The sequence below is a fragment of the Cupressus sempervirens genome, chromosome 10, assembly GCF_028749045.1.
Source record: "Cupressus sempervirens isolate cs-2001-9-10 chromosome 10, ASM2874904v1, whole genome shotgun sequence".
Lineage (NCBI taxonomy): Eukaryota > Viridiplantae > Streptophyta > Pinopsida > Cupressales > Cupressaceae > Cupressus > Cupressus sempervirens.
Genome location: NC_143127.1, coordinates 921,151,414 through 921,177,518, shown reverse-complemented (window position 1 = coordinate 921,177,518; position 26,105 = coordinate 921,151,414). Strand labels below are relative to the sequence as shown.

The 26,105-nt window shown below is 31.6% G+C and overlaps 1 protein-coding gene across 1 annotated transcript; it reads left to right on the top strand.

The window, feature by feature from the left end:
* The first annotated feature begins 947 nt into the window (after positions 1 to 947).
* LOC149537020 (laccase-3-like) lies at positions 948 to 8,892 on the top strand. The gene is made up of 6 exons (XM_089806877.1): positions 948 to 1,367; positions 4,375 to 4,526; positions 4,801 to 5,045; positions 7,101 to 7,229; positions 7,325 to 8,275; positions 8,569 to 8,892. Exons 1-6 carry the CDS (start codon positions 1,281 to 1,283, stop codon positions 8,697 to 8,699), a joined length of 1,695 nt encoding a protein of 564 aa, XP_089663003.1. The 5' UTR covers positions 948 to 1,280; the 3' UTR covers positions 8,700 to 8,892.
* The last annotated feature ends 17,213 nt before the right edge of the window (positions 8,893 to 26,105 follow it).

Below are 26,105 nucleotides of genomic sequence, written 5' to 3'. Positions count from 1 at the left end.
TTATTGAAAAAAAAAAAAATATATTTAAAATTTAATAAACCGCAATATCTCTTAAATGATTAGAGAGAGTAAAATAAAACAATAATATAAAACACAAAATCACTTAACTTGTCTAAAAAATATCATAAAACATATTATTTAAACAAAAATAAAATAATAATAAATATAAATAATAAATTAGAAATTAAAGCCAAATAATACACTTGATTAAATAAAAGCAAAATATAAATTTACAACATTCCACATTGAAGAAAATACATGAAAGATATATGGATGATGTAAAGGTAACACTCTTTTTTTATATAGTGAAGTATAGAAGGTTCTTAAGTTCCACTTTATATATATATATTGGCCCACTCTGTAGTAAAAATAACACGCTTTAAAAAAAATTACAGATCTAATCTTTTATGAGTTTAGCTATTAATATCAAACATTAAGATCAATAAAGCACTCCGAATCAAACACAGTCACAATAAAATAATGTAAAGCATTCTTTAATCATAATACGATATTCTTTACCAACACATATAATTATTGAAAAGAAATTAAAAAATAATATTTAAAATTTAATAAAACGGAATATCTCTTAAATGAACAGAGTGAGACTAAAATAAAATAAAACAATAGATTACAAAAGGCATCGGAAAAAAGGCAAAATCATAATTACCTATGGTTGGCTGAGATACGTATTGGCTCTTTACTACGGACGGCGTACGTGCACTCCAAGTTAGCTGGAGTAAATCTGAGCCTTTTACGTCGGAGATAGGTAGTTTTAGACTCCGAATTAAAAAAGATGCATTATTTGCTATGTGGAATAGCCTCACGTAGCGCCATGATTGCTTGCACAATTCACCATCTATTAAATTCGTTGCCTTTTTTTATTAAAAAAATGCAGAAATAAAAGCATTTTTCGACCAGTGCGCAAAGGACTGATATGTTGAAATTATTCAGGCTTGCGATTGGGAAAGTTTTGTGGGAAGACTTTGCGTATACCGCACTCGTAACTAGCAAAAGATAAACCATTAAATTACCAACACATCGATTTCAACCATCATATCTCATCCTTCGCTTATAAATGTCGATACAGATTTGCGTTAAGCAAGTATTCGGTGCACTCAGCCGTTGGTGGTCTGAAAAGAATATGAGTTTTTATCTCTGGCTTTTAATCCAAGAATAAGAGTCTTACTACTGTGTGATGTTTAAGCTGTTCAACTTATAAGTAAGAACTTTGTTCCTTCATTCTTAGTACGAACGAAAAGTAAACGATATTCACTTTCAGAATGTCGTTATGCTCAGCTTATTTTTCTTTGGTGCTCCTTACTTTCATTGTTTCAGCAAGAGCACACGTTCGTCGCAGCACATTTGTTGTAAGTTTCTCGTATCTTATTGTGTACACATGAGTTAATCGATTTTAATTTGTTTGGCTTATATTACATATTCTAAACTTTGATTGGTTGATTGTTTAATATAGTGTCGAGATAGTGTTATTTATTAAAACAGACAGTGAATTAGTCTATTCATCAATCAGAATTATTTTCATAAGCAGTCTAAGGAGATTACCCATCTTATTCTTTTGCTTTATCAATTTTAATTTATCTATTTAGCTGGTTTGGTTTAAATATGTTAGAATAATATTTATTTAGCATTACAGGCTGGGCATTTATTAGTAGAGCCCATTTTATGGGTTTTTCTTTTGGTTTACTTCCTCTGGTTTCTTCTTCTGTGTTGTGTTTTACTATATTTTCATGTTATCAGAGCTAGGTTATGATTCTGGAATCTATGATGTGTTATTTTGTGTGTGAGAAACTCTGATTTCTCAATAGATTTAAAGTTGTTCTTCTTTCTGTTCTTCTGTGTTTTTATTATGGTATGAAGAAGAGTATAAAGAGATTCTCACTGGCTGTGTAGACATTTGCCTAAGAGAATCTAGCATTTTTGTCTACAAAGTGAAGCTGTAAAAGATTAAGTCATGGTTAAAAATCATTGCAAGGTCTACAAAAAAGAATTGTTGCTGCTTTGAGTATGAAGAAGCGTCTCCATTAGAGAAGATCAAGCCAACTCTGCTAAGAAAACAGATTTAGATTTTGCTGTCACCATGGACTATAGTTAAGCATCTGATCAGCTGAAGGAGTCCAAAATAACTTTTGTGTTAAAATGCAAAAGCTTCTAGATTGCCTCAAGGAGAAGGTAGACAGTTAATCAAGGTTAAAGAAAAGGCAAGTTTAATTCTGAATTTGCAAGATCTTACTCAAGTAGAGTAAAAGTTTCCTATTACAATGGGAAAACAAGGTAAAAGAGTGTTGAAGGCAAATGCAAATTTAATTAATAGAGAATTTAGAACAAGAATTAATAAAGGTGAAGAAAGAAAATATAGGTTTAATTTGTAAAAAGAATTTTTTGCAGGAAAAGAAATAAGTGTAGAAAAGTGCAACTTTTTAAATAGATGCAAATGGAAAACTAGAACAAAAAATAAAGTTGTTTGATGATGTTAAGAAAAGAAATGAAAAATTAAAGAGAGAAATGAAGAAATTAGAAGAAGAGAATGGTTTGTTAAAAGATGAATTAAATCAATCACTTACTTAGAGGAATGTATGCTTGAGACAAAATCAGTATGTGATCTTTTAGTGTAGTGCAGAAGATTTGGAAGATTTGGAATCATCACTTGATAAATGTGTTTTTAAAGATGATAAAGAATGTAAAAAGGAAAAGGATAATGTATTCACAAATAATATTAGTTGTGATAATAAGAATGTTGGTTAGAATATCATGAAGAAAATGGGTTACAAAGGTAAAGGATTGGGAAAACATGAAGGAAGCATAGAACCTATTCTACCAACAACGAGACCAAAGTATGAAGGACAAAAATATAGAACAGATGAAAGAAATGTATGAAGGACTAAGATATAGAACATATGAAAGAAATGACACACGAAAGACGAGTGTTGAGATCTACATCCATGTAATATTTGTGGCTTAAAGAGTCATAGTAAAAAGACATGTTGGAATAGAAAGTGAAAATGTTTGTGGCTCAAAGTAAACAATGTATGCAATGTTCAAATTGTAACTAGAAAGGACAAATGAAAGACGAGTGTTGGGATCTACATCCATGTAATATTTGTGGCTTAAAGAGTCATAGTAAAAAGAAGTGTTGGAATTGAGGGTGTAAAAATGTTTGTATGGATAAGTGCTTAAAAATGTACTTTGGATGGAGCTATGGATCAAGTTGGCAAAAGATTGTAGGCATGATCAAAGTTTTGTTTGAGTACAAATGTTCAAGTGTGAGCAATAATAAAAATTCATCAAAGTGTGAATCTCAAAGAGTACAAATGATTTGAGAAAATCAGAATCATTGTCTAGTACCATCCACGAAGAATGAGATTTCATAAAGGAGAAAGTCTTGGATATGGTTTTCCCATTATTGAGATGATATTTACGTCAAGTCTTTGAAGGGTTTGTGGTAATCCAAAACCACTTTCTTGGGTGAGAAAACGAAAGCAAAAATATATTGTATTAGTTGGAAAATCCCAAACGGTTATGGGTGAACCGGTTAAAAACCCAAAGTATAATGACAAGAGAAACAAAGTGATAGTGACAAGGGGAACTAAAATTTTATGTTGTATATCAAACAAAATTGCTAGTATATTTGTTGAATATAACTGCAGGTTTTAGTGTGCATCTCTGCTATATTTAGTCTTGTTCCTGCTGATCTGCTCTGTTTTGCCCTGTTTTTGCTGTCGTATTCTCTTTTATCTCACCCTATTGCTCATTTCAATAAAATAATACATTGTAAACTTTGATTTGTTAGTGGGTTATCTAATACCAGGCTAACAAGGGGTAATACTCCAAAAACCAGTGTAATATAAAGAAGTAGAAATTTAAAATGTATTATTTAAACGAGCTATGAACTGGTCTATTCATCAACTGAAAGTAATAGATCCATCATCTTAGTAGTTGATAGATTTTTTATTTTTTATTTTTTATTTAGTCAGTTTGGCATAAACAGCACAGTTAAACTTTGTGTTTTCTTAAATGGTTGAAAATTATACTGAATGGATCATATTGAAAAAAGATGAATGTGATTTTCATTAAGACAAATCATTACAGATCTCTAGCGCAGAGTTCTTTAACAGATAATGCTAAGGTTCATATTTTCACGGAGCTTCTGAAAATCTTTCTCCTGAAACTCGTTATCTCTCTACAATTCTAATTTTCCTTTTTTCTACTTATTCATAATCTGAATTATAGAGAATGATCTAAATGATATAGGAAAAAATTACTCTTGATTTTCCTAAAGATGTTACCATAGAAGACAATGAAAATTTCATGCGTTTATATAATACTGAGAAATTTTAATTTTCCTTTGAATTTGGCAAGATTGAAGTGACGCCTATTACAAGACTATGCCAGGCGCATAGCATAATCACAGTGAATGGGCAGTTCCCTGGTCCAACTCTGCATGTTCACAATGGCGACAGAGTTATAGTAAGAACAATCAATAGATCCAAATACAATGCCACCATCCACTGGTAATTCTTCTCTCTTAATTCTTCACATTCACATATTTCACACTTCTAGCTGCTTATATATACACATATAGACATTTTTAATTCATTATATTTTTTAATTGTTTATAACTTGTTAGTTATAAATTCGTTCGTAAAGGTAAACATTTCATTTCAGATTGCACCTCATCATTCATCATTCGAATGATAGATTAAAGAGAACATACGAAACAAATAGTGAAAATCTACTTGTTCTTATTTTCAAATTGCCTCCTTTATCAAAATGCTTGTTTTTCAGGCATGGAGTGAGGCAGATTCGCACAGGGTGGGCTGATGGAACAGGGTATATAACGCAGTGCCCAATTCAAGGTGGAGGAGAATATACATACAAATTCAGGATTGTTGAACAAGAAGGGACCTTGTGGTGGCATGCCCACGTGTCGTGGCTGCGAGCGACAGTTCACGGAGCAATTGTGATCTACCCAAAGAGAGGAAATCCTTATCCATTTCCCCACCCACATTCAGAGGTGCCCATCGTGCTAGGTAATCATAATTGTTGAAACTCTTCTATGCTCTGTAATATACAGATGCCCTGTTTTAGATCAGAATAGAAGTTTGCTGAAAATGGAGTAAACTTTTAGAATTAACAATTTTTTTTTAAAAATTATATTGGTTCAGAAAATTCTATAATGTGTTTGATTAAGGAGATTTTAAAGGGTTTGGCTTATTGCAGAGATGAAAAGATAACTCGTCAAGAATATCAAAATAATGGACAATCAAAACAAGAATAAAAGCTTTATGCTGACAGTTTTCTTCTTCTTACATTTACAATTGTTTATAATCATTATAGATATTTTAGGATTTAAAATTGATTTGTATTATATTGTTATAGAAAATTGTTTTTATTTTAAAAGAGTTTTATAATGAATGGTGCATAAAGTACAATATTTGTTAAAGGTATTGCAAATGAGATAAGAGTAAAAAGGGTTCAACTTGGGAGGAAATTTCATGGTTAAGCATACTTGAGATGGAGTAGTAGTGAAATTAGTGACTTTTTGGGAAGGTCCACTCTTCACCTCTCTCGGCATCATGAGCATCACCATACATAATCACCTTAAGATGGAGTAGTAGTGAAATTAGTGACTTTTTGGGAAGGTCCACTCTTCACCTCTTCCAACATCATGAATATCACCATACACCTTCACCTTCACCTTCACCTCTAGGAACATCCCTTAGATGCAAAGATGAATTCTTATGAATTGTTACTCATGAATATGAGACAATGACTTTAACTTGAAAATTATAGCTTAGAAATATCACAATTGGATTTATGTAGAAAACATCTCCTACATATCAAATTACTATTTAAAAAAAATTAATTTTATTTATTATTCTATTTTATTTTCATTGTTTATATCTATATTATAAATCAGCCTGTCATACACAAATAAATAATTTACATTTTCATTATTTATTTACATTGAAAAGTTAGAAAAACTACATTTTAATGTGGCTACATTATGCCCTACACATTTTCTTGATACCATATAGTTTCCTCTTAGAATTATATTAGTGTCAAATTCTAAAGTTTATATAGAATAATAACAAATAACCAAACTTTTATGTAGTGCAATGTAGTTTATAGTTAGAGGAAAACTTTTACAAGAATAAAAAATCTAATTTAGTGTAAACAATGAAAATAAAATACTTCTCCCCCCTTACCCAAAAATAGGCCAACAAGTAGTTAAAAAATAGGGAACAATAATTCTATAAAGCCTAAGCTGAAACTTTGTTCTTTCTAATGACATCAAAATTAATATCTTGACCTTTTTAACAACATATCTGACATTATGTGTACCTCTTGCTCCTTGTTCTTTTCTTTGTTCTTGTTTTTCATCCTTGCATTCCTCCATTTACAAAGAATAGTTCGAGAGCTAGTGGTTTGAGAGATACCTTCGTTAGTCCATCATTTTTTCCTAGAAAGTGATTTTGCCAACATTCATGACCTTAGTCAGTTTTTTTTTAATATCATCAAAAAATTTCTTTAAAATGAAGATTATATCTAGTATTACATTATAGTTAAGTCATTATTGATTTATTTTTTATTAAAGTATTTATCTCATAGATATAAATTTGTATGGCTTTAATTAGAAAAATGTACATAAGAATTGAAAAAGTTCCTTCAAATAGAAATTGTTTGAAATTCTAGAATTCTTTACAAGAAACAAATCAACCTTTTCTAAACTATTTTTTTGGTCGTTAGATCATATAATGTGGTATTAAACTTGATAAGGCCAAAATCATATGGGAGCCAAAAGTAAAAATAAAACTCATAAGTAATTATGCACTTGACTTGTTAATGCAATTGATTGTTGTAGATAAACTGAGAGAAATTAAATTTGTATAAATGAACAAATTGATAGAATAAAGATATCCCAAATCCTTGACTCTTAGCCAAACATACTTTCACCTAAAACTCATGCTTCCATATCACATAACATATAGTTTTATAAGCAAAGCTTTCTCTACCACACACATCTAGTTTTGTGTTAATCCAGCTTTATATTCTCATAATTCGAAATATAACTTATCATACAGGAGAATGGTGGAATATTGATCCCGAAGCGGTTGAAAGGCTATCAATTCAAACAGGAGGAGCACCAAATATATCCGATGCTTTTCTCATCAATGGTCAGCCAGGAGATCTCTATCCTTGCTCTAAATCAGGTACATAATTTTCCAAGCCACAAACCAACCTCTAATCTTTATATCCATTAACCATTATCATGGAATTGATAAACTAGCTAATCATTCAAATGCAGGAACAACTAAAATCTCCGTACAACAAGGAAAATCCTATCTCCTACGCATCGTCAATGCTGCGGTCAATAATCACCTCTTTTTCAAGATTGCATCCCACAATCTCACAGTAGTAGCCGTAGATGCCTCCTACACAAAGCCATACACAACAAACATAATGCTTATATCCCCTGGCCAGACTGCAGACGTTCTTCTCACAGCCAGTCAAGCTATATCAAAATACTACATTGCTGCTAATGTATACACCACTCAATCCGTTGGATTCTTTGATAACACCACAACAACGGCTATAATTGACTACAATGGTTCTCACTCATCTGCCACCCCATCCCTTCCACGGTTTCCAACATACAATGACACTGCAACGGTCACTAAATTTAACAAAGCATTACGAAGCCTAGCTTCACCACAGCACCCAATTGAAGTTCCGCAGACCGTTGATGAGAAACTTCTAATAACCGTTGGACTGGGCTTATTTCCTTGCCGAACTAGAAATACCACCAACTGTCAAGCCCCTAATAATACCAGAATAACGGCTAGTATGAACAATGTATCTTTTGTCATGCCGGATATTGCCATCCTTCAAGCTTATTATTTTGGTATTAATGGCGTCTTTACTACTGACTTTCCTTCAAACCCACCAGTTGTGTTTAACTATACAAGTGACAATGTACCCAAAAGTCTTTGGGCGCCAACCACTGCAACAAAAGTTAAAGTGTTGAATTACAATGCTACAGTTCAGGTTGTGTTCCAAGCAACGAATATCTTCCAGCCTGATGACCATCCAATGCATATTCATGGCTATGATTTTTATGTGGTGGGAGAGGGATTTGGTAACTACAATGCTCGAAAAGATCCTCTCAAATTCAATCTGGTTGATCCGCCACTGAGAAATACTGTGGCAGTTCCTGTTGGTGGTTGGTCTGCTATCAGATTCAAAGCTGACAATCCAGGTAGATATCTATAGCTTCCATTCTTGTCTCAGAATTATATGATTGAAATTGAAAATTGAAGAATATTAATACTAGTAGATTTCTACCATTCATATATTTTAGGTATTGCTTCCATATAGATTTTGTTAAGTTGAATTGTTTTTAGATAGAATATGTTACATTCAATATTGAAGAATATTAATACTACTAGATTTCCACAATCAATGAATTTAGATATTGTTTCTAGATACTATTATGTATGAACTAAAAAGAATGAAGAATATACTAAAAGTAGTGTGTATGATTTTGTGCAGGTGTTTGGTTTGTGCATTGTCATTTTGATGATCATCTAACATGGGGATTGAATATGGTCTTTGTGGTGAAGAATGGGTATGGTCCTTTGGCAAGTTTGGAGCGACCTCCTCACAACCTTCCCAAATGCTAGTAATTGCACAAACCATGTCATCTGGATAACTCAATAATGGTTTCCAGATTTGTCACCTTATTATGAATATTTGCATCAAGGCAATATTATTAATGTAATGACTCTTATTTAATTAGTTATTGTTAACTATTATATTGGAATAAAAATTGGAAATTAATATTTTTTTAGAATTAAAGTTAAATAATTTTGATTAGATTAATTATTAGCAAATGTTAAAATTGAGTTGATTTCTATCTAAAAAATTTTATATAAGAAATTCATTAAGTTTCTATTGTGTTATAGACTCTTGTTTTATATTATATGATAATATTATTTTTATGAAGAAAATGATTATAATTAATATGACATGTTGTGATGATAATAATAATAGTAATTAAGAATTAGATTTAGAATTGACTTTTTTTAATGAGTGAGTTTTTATGGAAGGGCGACAAACTCATAAGTATAGAATAAAATATAATAATAAGTTTTGCACATCTTTGCCAAAGTCTTTAAAAAGAAATTAAGAAAAATCTAAGATTCCCAATCCTATTGGTGTTTCCATTCTAAAACAAGTGCCATGTAGTGGCTTGTACTTGCCTTGCAGTTTGCATTTGTATTTGTATTGACAGAATATCAATTATAATTTATTTTTTATTTTTAGATAAATTAAATTTAATGTAATTCAAATAATTTTTTAATAAATAATTATATTGCTTGTTGAATTGTTTTATAAAATATAGTTCTTTTGTTGGACATTGTGAAGTTCAACAAATAGTGACCTAACTATCTATTTTTCATTCATTCTAGGTTTTCCACCAATATTGTTTTAAGATAAAAATTAAACCAAAGCATTGACAAAACATTAAAGTGCTTCCTACACAAAATCTTAATTGTAATAAATTACTAAATTGACTCATATCATTTTCAACGATGTCTTGCAATAAAAATTTTAATTATGATTTTAAAATTGAATTATATATATATATATATATATATATATATCAAAGCTAAATATTTATTTTTCTATTTAGTCTTAAAATTTTATTTAAATAATTACACTAAAAGATTTAAATATTAAATGGTTGACATATTTTATTAAAAAGCTATTCAATCTGAAATATGTATTTAAATAATTGTACTAAAAGACTTAACTATTAAATGATAAACATATAATATTAAAAAATTAAAATTATAAAATAAAATAATATAAATCTTCTACATAAATCAAATCAAATTTAAATATCTATTGCAAAATAAATACAACATAGCTTTTTTAATTTCTTTTGAATATTATTAGTTAGAGAACAATTTTTTAAAATCAAAAAAGTAAAAAATAAGTTGTATAAGGTTAAGTCTATGGCAATACAAAACATTTTAAATTTTCATATTAATAAACATAATTTAAAGTACTAAGAATAATTAATCTATTTTTTTATGAATGCCTTCAGAAATAGAAACTTGATGAAACTTGTCGACCACAATGGAGTTCAAACCTTGGTTGAAGATTGAATAAAGGAGAATAAAAAACCTAATGCAAATGTCCATGAGTAGGCGCAACTAAAATAGTTATTTAATCTTTGAGGCATTTGGGTATTTTCATTTCAAAATGGCCCATATTGTGCTAGCGAAGGTGTGAATGTAAAATAAAATATTTTTAAAGGGCTTGATGATTGACACTATTATCATTTGAATGTTCACTACAAAAACTATTTATTCTCAAACAAGCTATTTAAGTGATGCAAATTATGTACATATTATAAAATTTAAGTTGTATATAATAATTTTTATCTTTGCTATTCTGTCCACTCAAATGTAAGTAATAAAATTGATTTACATAAAAAGCTTTAATCTTTAAGAAGAAAAATCTATAGAATAATTATTTCTTACATCTAAAAATCTCATAATCTCTAGTTTTTCCAATATCTATTACCATTCAGAAATGTCTTAAAAATTTAATGTATTTACAGAATAAATTAAAAACATATTTTAAAATTAATTAATTATCATGTATTACAATTTTTAAATGTGTTCTAATACTGAACACGAGACTAGAAATAATATAATTTTAGGCATGATGTGTTCTTAAATGCCAAGCTAGAAATAATACAATTGTAGGATTAAGAAAATTACTTCCTAATAGAATATTAAAAAAATTACTTGCTCTTAAAATGAGTTTAAATGCACAATATTTTAAAACTTAAACATGCTCATAAATTTAGGCAAAAATTATGGAATGGGGTATGCTTCCAAAAAAAGCGTCCCTCACAAATTGGTTCCAACCAATAAGAATCCAAAGACATAATTTTTTACTGTAAAAAGTTTACAAATATAAATCTGAACATTATAAAAATCATAGAATGAAAAAAATGAAATGTTTCTATTAGTTGAATTTGATTGAATAATTCCAGAGCAACTAATTGTCATAGTATATTGCCTACGACAAGTACAACAAGAGGTGTTACACTAGGAAAATAATACCTAAAACTTGTTGGTGCACATATTTAAGTTTACTTTAGCAAGGGGTTCATAAGGGGGGCTTAAGATCTATTTTTAAGGAGCCAGAGGTCGCATGATAATTAGAACTAGTGAAAATGGGGTGCAGTTGGAAATTGTCCCAGTAACTTGGGAGATTTTCCTACCATATGTGAAAATTTTGTGTTCACTTTCCCACAAAAAATAAACTAAAGAGGAAAATTATTGTTTTTACAATTTTTTATATTCGCAATAAAATTAATAAGATCTAGCTTCCTACAATTTAGGAGCTTAAACTGTTAAGGTATAATGCTCTATGAAATTTATGAGACCACTTGACTTTAAATATTTCTAAAACACCTCAATCCACCATAGTTTTTTTTTAAGGAAGCCTCCTTCCATAAGACCCCATCCTTGGATTACATTATTAATTATTAGTTAATAATTGAGAGTATATAATTTCTCTATCATGTTACTTCTTTTTATGGTCTACAAACTTTCCTCCTAAGTGCTCTAACTTGTATGGGAGAGATCATTTTCATAACTAACCCTTCCTAATGACTTATTGTCCAATCACATTTGAGGTTTGCATGTTTGGACTTGTAGCAAGAAGTGTTGGTTTTGGCATCTAATAGTGCTATTATCATTTGGCACAGAAGAACAATAGTTTAATCTCATCTTATTGCCCGGATATCAAAAAAATTGAATTTTTAAAATTCTTGATATTTTAAACTATGGTTATTCCTTGAAAGAATCTCTCTTTAAGCTTTAAAATGGTTTCTTCTCCTTAATCTTTTTAAACACTTTTGCCTTTCAAGTATCTTTGGCTTGATCCCAGCTTTGTCTAGTACTTCAAATTTTTAAAATCCAGTTCCTGAGTCAAAAGTTTTCACAAGTTAATGGAAGGAACCAAAATACGTATTTTCAACCAAATCATTAACCATTAACCTTTAAAAAGATTTAGGCTTAAGGTCCAAAACAGGTATTCTAAACTATCAACCTTAACCTCTAAAATAAAAAAAGGTTAAGATTGGAGTTCAAAACATGTCTTTTAGAGGTGGCCACAGAGGAGAATTGGGGTGTGTACTATCGAGCTCTGAATGACTTATTCCAGATTTCAGAACTAGGAAAGGATGTATTCACTGACGATGTTGTCATTCAAATGATTGAAATATATAATGAAGATCTTCTTACTTCTGATGGCTTCAATAAGAAATTGGATATTCACAATAATTCCTAGCAAAATGGACTCAATGTTCCAAACAAAAATCTAATACCTGTTGCATCCACACCTGTTGTGATTGAGTTAATGAACCTTGGGCACAAGAATCGTGTTGTGGCTGCAACAAATTTGAATGATCACAATAGCTGTTCTCATAATGTGCTAATCGTCCATGCCCAAGGCAAAGATCTTATCTCTGGAACAATTCTTCGCGGATGTCTTCATCTGGTGGACCTTGCCGGAAGTGAGAGAGTTGAAAAATTTGAGGCCATAGGAGAAAGATTAAAAGAAGCACAATATATCAATAAATCTTTATTGATATAAGGAGATGTGATTGCTGCTCTTGCACAAAATAACTCACATGTTCCTTACCGAAATAGCAAACTCACACCGCTGCTTCAGGACTCGCTAGGTTGGCAGGCAAAAACTCTCATGCTTCTGCACATAGGTCCTGAAGTAGATACATATGGGGAGACAATGAGCACACTCAAGTTTGCAGAGTGGGTTGCAAATGTTGAACTTGGTGCTGCAAGAAAACAACAAAAAGAGTGGTGAATATGCCGAGGACCAGACACAATTTGTTTAACAAAATGCCTCCTGAAGCTAGCATCAAGGATAGCCCATTGGAGAATACAAATTCATGAGAAGCCATCAAATTCAAGGCATGTGGGGTGTGCGTGAGTAGTGAAAATCTCATGTAGATTTATAAATCGTCAGTAGCATGTCATTATTGTTATGATGACTCCACCTTTTCCTATGACATATTTGACAAAATACCAAATTGGAATCCACCAATTTTCAACCAGAAAATTTAGGAGATTGAGATCTCAGGTCAAGATGCATGGAAATTGTGGAGCCATAAGCTATAACCAAAGATTCAATGTGACAGAATGTTTAGACAATATAGAAGTGCTACCCGCCACTTCCATTCTCATAACCCACGGTGCCAAAATGGAAATTTTAGCTTGTAAAAAAATTGAAGTTGAAAAATGCATTGGAGAGGAAAATGAAAGTGGAAGAAGATAGGCTTAGAAAATTGCAGGAGAAAATATAGAAGGTAGAAGAATGACATAAATTTGCAGAGGAGGCTGCGGTAGTCAAGAGGAAAATAGAAGAGAGAAATAGAGGAAGAGACAAAGAAGAAGCGGCGCATGAAGAAAGAAAACGAAGTTGCTAAGCACAGATGTCGCATAGCAGAGGATGTGTCCAAGGCTACCAAATTTATATCAAATGACTCAAATCAGAGTGAGGAAGTTGTAACATTCTCATGCAAAGATGTTAAGCAGTCAATATTGAGTAGTGAGACTACTTCATATGAAATGACATCTGTTGAAGACTTCGAGGAGGAGGAGAACTATGATGATTTTGGTCTAGGAAAAGACATTCAATCATAGACAAGAAAAGAGAACTTGATTCCCCTACTAATTAGTCAACAATATATTGACCCGGATGAGTTATTTGCTAGTTCAAAAATTGTGAATTCAAATTAAGCTTTTGAATATTATGGATCAAATGTGAAGCAAGATTTCAAATGTCGTAGTTATAGCGGGGAATGGGTTGATGAAGGTTTAACAGAAGAAGAAGAGCAAGCTTGGGAGGTATGTATATACAATCCAACATATGGGAAACATAAAGTCAACATTTGGTGGACACATATATGTCTTATCTTCTTGATCTCTTCACAAAAAGGTCAAAATGTCTTCATGAATAAAGTGATGTAATTTGAATAAATGATTCAAAGATCAAAAGGGGATTGATAAGGATTGATTATTTAGTCTTCTTCTCCAAGGATGTAAGGTCTAAGTTTTAGGTCATACTTGGTTAATTTTATAGAGGTTAATTAACCTCTTCAAAATCACATATTTTGGAAGTAGTTATTAACCATGGAGGAGTAGTTATTAATCTTGATGTCTATAAAAGGGATCATTTTCACTTTGTAAAAGGACTTTTTTTTTTCACTTTAGAAAAAGGGAACAGTATGCTAAAATTTTGATCTGAAGATAATATTTGAAAATTGTGTACAAATTTTGTCTTTGTAATAAAAAATTCTTCTTAATTTCTTGGTGCAAGAAAATAAAGGAATGTGCAATTTGATTTATCTTCTTATGAATCTAAATCATTAGAAATGTTGATTTTCTTTGTAGTGAGCATTCTCACAGTATTGTGCACAGATGTTTGTGAATATTTGGATCAACATTGTCTAGTAATAGTTCTCAAGTGTAGATCTTTATTGTTATTAGCAATTTTAAGTTAGTCTAGGAAAGCTTTGGAGTCATGTGGTGCATTCATCATTAATGGCTTTCTATTTATATTTTAAATTTTGATTTCATCTTTTTTTGAAAAACTTCAAAATGTATATCATACGAGGGAGTTGCCCCTCTAAATGCAAAGGAAGGCTGCATATCAAGGGCCTATCCAATTGTTGTGAACGATTTGTCGTATACACTCCGTTGGGCCATTTTTAAGTGACAAATTTGTTTACCAACACTTTTACAATTTTGTAGAAGGTTGTGGAGAGTTTATTTCAATACTCTTTACATATAATTATTTTAGTTATTTTAAACATTTAAAATAATTAAATAGTTTATTTTCATCACAAAATTAAATAATTTTTTGGCAATATCATTTAATGGTAATGATTATAATTATTATGATGTAATGTGATTAAAATGGTATAATATCAAATTAGTTATTAATAATTAGATGCAAGGTTATTTTGTTAATAAGTATATTTGATTAAAAGGTGACAAAATTATAAATATAGAATAAAAAAATAAAAGAGCTTTCAATTAGGTATTGTAATTGTTGGAAATATAAGAGGAGTAACTAAGAGGGGAGGGGTGAATCAATTACCAAAAAATAAGTCCCAGATCCCTTAGATGTCAATACAAATCAAACACAAACTCGGATTGAATTATATTCTTTTGTTACTCGGCAAACACACAAGCACTTAGTTAACACTAGCAAATAGTGCAACTTGGCAAGCAATGAGAATCAATTGTAACTAAATGTACTAATCTTAGTATGATTAACCTTACATTTAACTTAGTTGCATACACATAAAAGAAATAGCATGAACACAAGTGACTATTGACATTAAGGTAAAAGTTTGTTTATTAGTGACTCACACTTAGTCAATTGGTTAAGTTACTATCGAGCTTATCATTTAGCTTGCAGTGTTAACCAAGTGCTCTAGTTACTATCAAGTAATATAGTTGTTACAAAGTTCTACAGTTGCTACCCAGTTCCAGAATCTTTATATAGTTCATGACGAGCAATATCTACTGAGTTGTTCAGTGATAGTGCCAACTAAGCTTCACAATATTAACTAAGTTACACAGTGTCAACCATGCTCTCCAATATCTACTGAGCTCACAATGTTAGTATTGATAGAGCCATGGAGTGTCAACCAAGTGCTTCAATTTATATACTAAGTTTTATAGTGTTCACTGAGTCACACAAGTGCTAGCCGAGTTCAAGCTACTTAGAAGTGTTTAGTATGAATCAAGCTTCTACATCTACCAAGTGCATGATGATACAGAGTGTTGATATGGTTGTCGAGTATCAGAACATCACCAAGTTATTCTTCTGAACATGAGTGTTAGTAGTTGGGTTGACTTTGTGATCTTGATGGAAACCTATGTTGTAGCCGACTTTGTTGAATTGTGATTTGGATTGGTATTATGTAATGAATTGTATCATATCCAAAGAAGTATGAATGAAGCAAATATAAAGAGAAGAAGTGTGAATTGAGAAGGCTACAAGAAGTATAAAGGACAACAAAGATCTATCTATCACAACAATGTGATCTTTACATTTCAAAGGAATCTCAACCATCAAATTAGAGTTGCAGATTAAAGATCAGCCATTGGTTCATCCTAACAGGTGTATTAGTTAAATCCTTTAATAGGGGAGACTTAACAGTCTTTGACAAATATCTTTACTGAGTGCGTACTTCATTATATGTTTTGTAAATCCTTTCACAAGGTGGGCCTAGTAGTCCTTATTGCTCCTAATAGGGTAGATCATCAAAAGTGATCAATTGTAAGCCTTAACATGCCAACTTTATACTGTAGTACTAAAGCTTGTGAGTCTCATCCCAACCCTAATTGTACTTTCTATTTAGAAGGTTTCTAGATCACCATATCTTGTGTCAAATTTCTATGAATGTTTATTTCCTTTCATTCTTTCATGCATGCAATTAAATTAGAATATTAATGAAGGATTAATTATTGGAATAACATTAAAGTTTTATTTGTTCCTTATCCACCCCTCCCCTCTTAGTAACCTTACCTACCTCATATTTCCAACAATTGGTATTAGAGCAATCCAGTTATCACAGAAGAAGTTTAGCAGCTTGAGAAAATATTAGAGGCAATGGAGGTATACAAGCTAGATAAGGATATTGACAATGAAAAGTTGGACCCTGAATTAGCCATTGGCTGACTTAAGAAAGCAAAGGAGAAACTCTCTCAATCATTGAAAAGAATGAAAGATATTGCAATACAAATGAATGACAATCTCTACACTAAAAAAATAATTGAAGATATATATCTAGAAAGAAATTCAGATAAACTTGATGAAGCAATCAAAGACCTATTAGAAAAGAATTCCAATCTTCAAGAAGAAGTTAGAAAGCTGAAAAGAGAACAAGAAATTCAGTTAGTAAGATTATCTAAAGTCATGGAAGAAAAAGACAAATTCAAAGAAGATATAGAAGAAAAGAACAATGAAATTCGACATTTATCCCTTCAGTAAGAAGACTTCATTCATCATCTCACTAATGAAAATGAAGAACTCAAGAATCTAAGATGGAAGAATGAAAGACTATAGAATGATCTAAACACTAAAAATAAAACCAATGAAAGAATGTTGAAATCTCAAAAAAATATGAATCAGTTAAATGAGAAAAGTCAGTATAGACACAAAGGCAAAGCTGGAATAAGATACATAAAAGAAGGTGAATCATCCAAGCAAAGAGCTCAAAAGAATAAAAGGCTTACTTGCAATCATTATGGTAAGTCAGGTCATAAATCAAACAAATGTTGGAGTATGGTGAAGACAAATTTAATGGAAAGTGTTATAGCTACAATAAACATGGTTATAGAGAAAGTGAATGCAAGGAGAAACCTAAAATTTTGAAGGTAAATGTCACAATTGCAAGAAACAAGGACACAAATCTTCTAAATGCAAAATCAAGATATTGAATCCAATGGAATTGATTGTGAAAGCAATATTTGGATGGGACTACAACACATGGTGTAGATGCCACTACTATGGAGAATTTGGGAACATTGGAAAAAATTGTGTAAAAAATCACATAAGGAAAAGAGACACCACTAGAAGATGTTTCATTTGTACATAATTTGGACACCTTGCCAAGAACTATATAAACACAAGAAGAATTGAAGATGAAAAGAAAGCCAAAGTAGACAATATTAGAAAGTAGATGAAGCAACAATGGATACCAAAATCTCCTGAGAATGCAAGTCCAAGTCATGAAGCTGATGTCACTTGAGAGTTGGGTGACTCAATCATCTCAACTTGAATTTCCATAGGAATAACTAGAACTGGGACTTTGAAGTACACATATCTCATTAGTTTCAACCAACTAGAAGAATATATCCATATCATCATTTAAGATGCACAAGGATCACTAAGTAGTTGTAAAAATTCAAGACCTTTACTGAGCTAGGTTGGGTCACAAGACCCTATCGAGCAAGGTTGGGAGACACTAAAGTATTATGTGTAGACACTGAGTTGTTGAAGACTCTACCAAGTAATGTTCAAACTATCAAGCCATGAATGTTTGTCGAGTATTAAAAGACAAAACTGAGTGGAAGACAGTCTGTCATGGAGCGAGTGGTCATACCAAAGCATTTATAGTGATTGAAAAGTGAAAATTTTTAAAAGAAATAAAATTGAATTCATTTTTCATTGTGAATTTTGATAGCTATTTGTGAAGAGCAATTTCTGTGCTTCCAAGTGATCTGTGTTTGTTGTTGTAAGAATTCTTGAAGTTTTTCAAAACCCTTCAAGACCCTATCGAGCATGGCTTCTTCCAGCAATAAAGCAAAGAAAGGATCAAAAATGTTGATTCGAGGAGCAGAATGTGAGCTTCAATCATTCAAAATCAGTCTAGCAATTGTCAAATCCCTCGACCTAGTAGGTGCACAACCACAAATTCCTTCCTAGGTATTACTCGTGCATGATATATGCTTGTATTGTCACTATTCTATTCAAGATCTAGTTACACATTAAATGCATTAGGCATTGAATGCGTTAAGTGTGAATGGCACTTTGAAACCCAAGGTTCAAAATTTTGAAGAAAAGGGATTGACACATATTTCACATATGCCAAGGGATTTTCAGGAAAAATGGATAAGATTCATACTAAGTCAAGTTCACAATGTGAAGTTATGTTTGGATTAGCCCATTTTGATCACAAGGAAGATTATTCACTAAATCACTAGCCTTTTGATGTTAAATAAGGCCAAGGTGACCAAAACCCCAGGTTAGGTTGAACTAGCAAAGAAAACTCTCGCCGAGTGGGATGGAAGAGGAATGAAGATAAGTGGAATCACATACATGGAATTAAAATTTGGAATTCATGTGATTGCCCATAAAATCTACAACTCCATTCATCTCAGCAATGTGTCATGTGAGGCAGTAGATTTGGCCCTCAAGGTGGTGAAAAATAATATGTCATTTGACCTTGCTGAGTTGTTATTGAATCAGTTCACTAAGAACATGGAAAGTATCTAAGGTTCCAAGAACAGTCTGTGTAAGTTTGGTTCACTCATAACTTGTTTATTTTTCTTTGTAAAATAATTCTTCCCTTCTAAAGGCATAGTTTTATTGAGAAAAGATGTGCCTACTTTATATCAGATTAATGAATACATAGAAAAGATGGGTGAAAATTTTGACAATATAATGGATAACTACTTTGATACATTTAAAGAAAAGATTAATAATAGATATAGGATACCAAAGAAACTTGTAGAAGGCTACAAAGATGATATCTCTTTCATGGTAAAATATGATATAGTGTACATTCAAGTAGTCAGACCAAGGGTGGCAAGTTTTAAGCCTCTTGAATATGAGTCTAACATTGATGATACAAAATATATCATTTAGGCTCTACTAAATGAGTCTGTAGATCCTAAGGCACCATATTTTGGAACTTATAAAGAAGCCAAAGTGAGGATAGAAATTGAAATTAAGATTCTTCAAGAAGTTAACAAAGGAATAAAGAGGATAGCAAAATTGAAACAAGCAAGCTTTACTCTCCTGCGAACAAAAGGGAAAGGAGATGATGTGGAAGAGGATGAAGTGGAGGATGAAGTAGAAGAATCCAAATCTAAGGAAGAAGAGCCTATAAGGAAGAAAGGTAAGGTTATCATAACCAAACCTACTAAGTCATCCACTATTGTATTCACAAGAAGGCCACCAAAATCTAGGAAGAAATTGAAGTTAGGTGAGGAGGATGCTGAGAAAATTATTTTCAAAAAGCCTCCACCTACATTTCAAGAAGAATTAAAGGAAATAGAAGTAGGAGCTGGAATGGAAAATTTCAAATCTCTTAGATATGAAACCAGGAATACAGATGAGAAAAAGAAGATTGAGGACATGATGATGACAAAATTGGGAAAATGGAAGTACTCACCTGATCATCTTGTACAAAAAATTCCTAATGAGCTTATGCAAGTAATCAAGCCTAGATGGGAGCATGCAAAGAAGACTGCAATTTTTTTTTTTGAATAGACTTTGAGACAACTCATGCCAAGTCTTAGTGAAAAAGAGTTGAAAGAATCTTTGAAGAAAAATGAAGAAAAGCTCACTCTTAAATTCAACACATGGATGACATTGATGAAAGATATTGATAGCCACAACTGCATGGAAAAATATTTACAACCTACATCAACCTAGTAATTTTTTTGTTCATGTTAGTGACAAAGATGATGAAGATGATAAGGAAGATTGTGACAATGATGATGAAGAAGATGTGGAAAAAGAAGATGCAAATTTAGATGATAAGGAGAAAGAACATGAAGCTATAGAGGAAAGTCTCCCTAAGATTCAAAGTATTGAGGAAACTAGCCCAAAAAAGATTATAACAACATTAATGGCCTCATTTCCTCACTCTCCGAGCAAAGCTTTAATGCCATCAAGCTCTGAGAAAGTTTCTACCAAGTTGGTTGTGGAAACCACTACAACACCAAGCACCCAACCAATCTTTGCACCTATTCAGCTAAGTACTACATTGACTGAAGTGATCAATGGGTAAAAGTACAAAGTTATGTCACCTTTAAGGCTGACTTATCATAACTACTAAATTTGAGTATTTCTATCTAAAAATCAATTTTGTTCAAACACATGATCTTGATAAATTTATTCAAGCTAAGTTATATATGGTCTTACACTTTTCCAATTGGAAATGTCTATGAAATGCATGTTTTATACTAGTTAGTATCCAATTACTAAATAAATAAAATTATTTCAAAAATTTGAGATTTCAATAACTCCTACTATTTTTTATTATAACTTTTTTAATAATATATAAACACCATTTTATAGAGCTCAAATTCATGAATATTATCATATAGAGTTCATAGTGTTTTAATTAGATATAGTATATTGTAATTACAAAAACTACAAGTACGTATTTTAACACTTGAGAAGATGTCGATTTTGGGAAAGAAAAAAATATTAAATTATATCAAAAAATTTTAAAATTATATGACATTCTAGAGGATAGAGTCCTCTTCTAGAATCTATAATTTTTCTTCTGGTTGGAATACTTTTATTTTGAAATATGTGATGGGAAATGAAAATTATTGATCTAAATAAGTTGAAACTTGAATTGTTATAAAAGAGAAAATATAGGTCTAAAGCCAATTTTTGTTTTTGATTGGTCTAGCTACATATGTTATCTATAATATAATCTAAGATCAAAGGGAAATAAACTTATTTACATGTCATTTTCTGGTGGGAACTAGACCCCTAACTTCCAACATTTTTCAGCAACTAAAAAGTTATCTTTAAAAGTAGGAAAATATATCATTTCTTATTCCAAATAATTATTACAAATTATAATCCGAAACTTCATCCATTTTTACACATTTCATTAGTTTACTTAATTTTCAAATTCTAAATAATAATACTAGTTTTATGTCATTGAAGGTGAACACTTATACTTTTGTTAGCCTTTTCTTTTGTAAAAGGGTGACACGAGTTTGTGCTTTTACCCCAACACTTCATCTGTCGAGCATCAAGTGTCTCTATCATTAGATTTGACAATACAACAACAAGGTATTTCTATTGTCAGTGCCATATCTACTTTTTTTCTATCCCGTCTATCTCTACTATATTTTATATTTCACATATAGTGAGTACAATGATAGTTGAGAACCAATCTCAACTAAGTACTGAAGTATGAGACAAGGGTAAGAAAATTATTTCTCCTAATTTGAAAGAAATGGATGAAAAAGAGGAAATAGATTTAGATGAGGATATTGTTATTCCAAACTGGGATATCACTACCCTCACTACTAATAAGATGAACATCCTAGGGAAATTATTGTAGAAAAGAGCTAAGCGAAAAATGCTTAGAGAATAGAAAAGGAAGAAAACCCAAGTGCTTGAAGATGTAAAGGACATATTTGTAAGTGTACTAAGTATTGAGGTTGATAGTACACAACCTATTTTGAATCAATTAGCAAAAGTTTTCGAGAAATTGAATGAAGATTTGAATGGACAAGATAAGTTGCTACAAAGAGCAAATAGAAAATTTGAGAATAAGGTATTGGAACAAGTGGCACAAAAAATTGCAATAAACCAAGTAGAATTTTCTACTATTCTTAGTTCATTGGAAACATCTACAAATAATGTAACTTCATTATTTAATAAGTTGTGTGATACATCTATCTTCACTCAAGGAATCAAGGAAAAATCATCTAAGATAGATGAAGACTTGAAGGAAAGTACACACTAGTTGTCACTTGACCCAAGCTATAGTTTTGCTGACTATTCAAAGATTAGATATCTGACAAATTTGCAAGTAGAATTATTAGGAGAAGAAGTCAAGATTATGGCCACACTTGTAGACTTCCAAGGCATGATTCTTCCAAACATGGATGCATTGTAGAAACACATTGCACATGCCAAGACACTCATCCATGACAATAACTTCTCCATAACTAATCACATGATGGAGTTATCAGGTAACTGCAAGAAGTTGGGTCTCACTTTTCAGAAAAAAGTGGAAGTGTTTTTCCTATTTTTGAAATTTCTTGTCAACTGATGTCAAAATTTGAGACATTTAGAGATTGAATATAAAAAAACTTTAGAAATAAAAATTTTAGTGTTCAAAATCTAGTTTTTGAAAATGTAATTTATTTGTGTACCCATATAATAGATTTTGTCTTTGGTATGGATATCTAAAAACCACTTTTTCAAAATGTCTATTTTAGGACCATACCACACTCGTTTACAGACACCATAATTTGACACAAATAAATGAATTTTCATAAATCCTTTTAAAGGGAGTTACCTAATACTTTTACAGTCTAAGATTGATGACAATATATTTCCTTAAGTTTTTATTCAATAATTTTTTATTATTAATTATTAATTGGCTATAAAGGTAAATTTTAAAACCTCTCGTGTATAGTCATCATAATTTGATCAAAATTTCACTTTAAAAAATAAAAAAATCATTTTTTTAACCTCAAAATAATTGTATGTAGATTGATGAAATATAAATTAATTTAAGAAAAATTATAAAATAAAAAAAATTATTAAATTTTTAGTGAACTTCAATATTTTTACATTTAGGTACCACCATTTTATTATAAAATAATGAAAAAATAGTAAATAAAATTATAACACTATAAAATTTATATTTCTGAAATCAAGATAGTGAGAGTTCTAATGGGATTTTGTTTCATAAAAGAATTTGATCAGGAAGACCCTCTAGAAATTATGGTAAGGCATGAATTTTTTAGTTCAATGCCCTAGCCAAATCTTGAGAGGTCAAGGCATAGGCTTGGTTGTTAGAGTTGATAGGAAAACAACTTGACAAGCCCATGATGATAATTCGACAATAGATACTCAACTACATGGATGAATCCGAAGTGTGAACAGAAAGAGTTCTCAACAATCCAAAATGTATTAATAAGAAACAAATTACAAGTATTATGTTGTGTTCCAAAATGCAAGGTATGAACATCCTTATAAAGGATTTCACCCCCACACCAAAGTGGTGTGATTCATCCACTCACAAGGTGGAGTGACTCATCCACCCACAAGGTGGAATGAGTCATCCACTCACAAGGTGGAGTGACTCATCCACTCAAAAGGTGGAAGGAGTCATCCACTCATAGAGTGGACACATTTAATAATGCAACTTGGCATTATTAAATGTTGAGTGCCAATTCACTATGCAGATAGTGAAATCTTAAGAGGTAAAGGTGAAATAGCCTTTTACTTTACCATGAGGTAAAAGGTGGTAACACCTTTACTATGCAAGAGTTAAAGGTTCTAAACCTTAACTCTAACACTCCCCCTTAAGATGAACGACAATGCAACATAAAAAACTACAAAGGAGACTTGGGTCCCGGCAACAAATGCCTGATTAGGTACCCAATTACAATCAAATCTCTATAAAGAGGAGAAATAGAGAAAACCTCATGGGAAAAACTCTACTCCAAAAAGAGATAGCTAAAAAAAGTTAGTGAAGGACTGCAGAAGCCTCCAACTAGAGGACTGTTCCAGAAAAAAGGAACAATTGTTGATCTTGAAGAACACCATGATGAAGCTGTAAAGAACTGTCAAAAGGAACTACTGATGTGAAGAACCTCCATGGTAATGAAACTTGACTAGGTAGAGAAGATTTTGATCTGTATGAGTGCTTTTTGATGACACTTCTTGAATCAAGAGGCACGCAAAGGCAAACAACTAAACTCAAAGATACAAATCGTGTTAAACACCAAGCTTTCTAATGATATTTTGTTTGCCAAAAATGGAGTCCCTATGCTCAAGTTATGGAAGAAAACCAATAGTAGGTTTGAAAATGGACTTGAAGGCTTGCAGGTGGGTGATGCATGGTGATGTCGTGATGACATCAGCATGCCACTATGATAAATTTGATGGACATACGACCATCGTGGCTAAAAATGACTATCAAATAAAGGCAGTGATGTGTCAGCTGACAAGATGCTGACTAGATGCTGATAGTGCATCCATGTGGTAGTAGGCCCCACTATGAGGATGTCACGCTAACATTAGTATGTCACAAGAAAAAATGCCTTGGTCAACATACAAAATGTTGACTGGATGTTGATAGTGCATCCATGTGGTAGTGGGCCCCACTATGATGATGTCATGATGAAAACAACATATAACAGAAAAAATGCCCCTTCCAAAAAAAAATTGGTTGCCACAAAATAGCTCCTTCACAAATTTGACCCAAAAAATACTGAAGCCTCCAAATCTGCCAAGTTGCTCTAGATTTTTCAAACACGAGCAAGTAGCTATCAGACCCCTTGCTCTAATACCATGTTAGAGTTGACAAGAAAACAACTTGACAAGCCCGAGATGATAATCTGACAACAAATACTTAGCTACATGGATGAATCTAGAGCATGAACACAAAGAGTTCTCAACAATCCAAAATGTATTAATGAGAAACAAATTACAAGTGTTGTGTTGCATTCCAAAATGCAAGGTATAGACATCCTTATAAAAGATTTCAACCCCACACCAGAGTGGTGTGATTCACCCACTCACAAGGTGGAGTGATTCATCCACACACAAGGTGGAATGAGTACTCCGCTCACAAGATCGAGTGACTCATCCACTCATAAGGTGGAAGGAGTCATCCACTCATAAAGTGGACACATTTAATAATGCAACTTGGCATTATTAAATGTTGAGTGCAAGTTCACTATGCAGATAGTAAAATCTTAAGAGGTAAAGGTGAAATGGCCTTTTACTTTACCATGAGGTAAAAGGTGGTAACACCTTTACTATGCAAGAGTTAAAGGTTATAAACCTTAACTCTAACATTGGTCTCACCAAGTCTATCCCGAACCAAAATCTAAGGTAGGAGAAAAAAATCCCACCCAATGTTGTAAGAAACAAACACCCATTATTTAAAATTCAAAAAATGGTTACCCATTTTGAAAAAGTCAAATCGACATATAAAATCCCCCCACAAAAAAACAATTTTTTTTAAATTTTTAGAAACGGGTACCCATTTCTAAAAAATACAAACCTTTTATGTTTTCAAAAATGGGTACCCACATTTTGAAAATTAAAAATAGGTGCTCAATTTAAAAAAAAAGTGGATGCTCATTTTTTAAATTTTGGAACAGGTGCCTGAGCCTAAACAAGTACCCATTTTTTAGAAATAGGTACCCATTTCTAAAAGAGCACAATCTCAATCCATGGAATTATATGGAATTGAGATCCAACTCCTTACTTCCACCCTATCAACATAAGTTTAGATTGCATTACATGCAAGCAAGGTGTTACAAGAAAATGGGACAAGACAATGGCATTGATTTTAAAGGTAAATTCTAACTTCTTGTCACATTTTGGCATTAACATGTAGTATACACCTTTGACATTTATGTCAAAAAGGGGGAGAAGTATAATATAAGATGAATGTATATATGAAGAGTATTTGGGAGAAGTATGATATGAAATATATGTATGGAGGAGTAGTA

Excerpts from the sequence above, each read along its gene's own strand:
- LOC149537020 (XM_089806877.1), top strand. The coding sequence starts at position 1,281 with ATGTCGTTATGCTCAGCTTATTTTTCTTTGGTGCTCCTTACTTTCATT. Across the intron at positions 1,368-4,374 it reads TTCGTCGCAGCACATTTGTT|ATTGAAGTGACGCCTATTAC; the intron begins GTAAGTTTCTCG and ends GAATTTGGCAAG. Across the intron at positions 7,230-7,324 it reads CTATCCTTGCTCTAAATCAG|GAACAACTAAAATCTCCGTA; the intron begins GTACATAATTTT and ends ATTCAAATGCAG.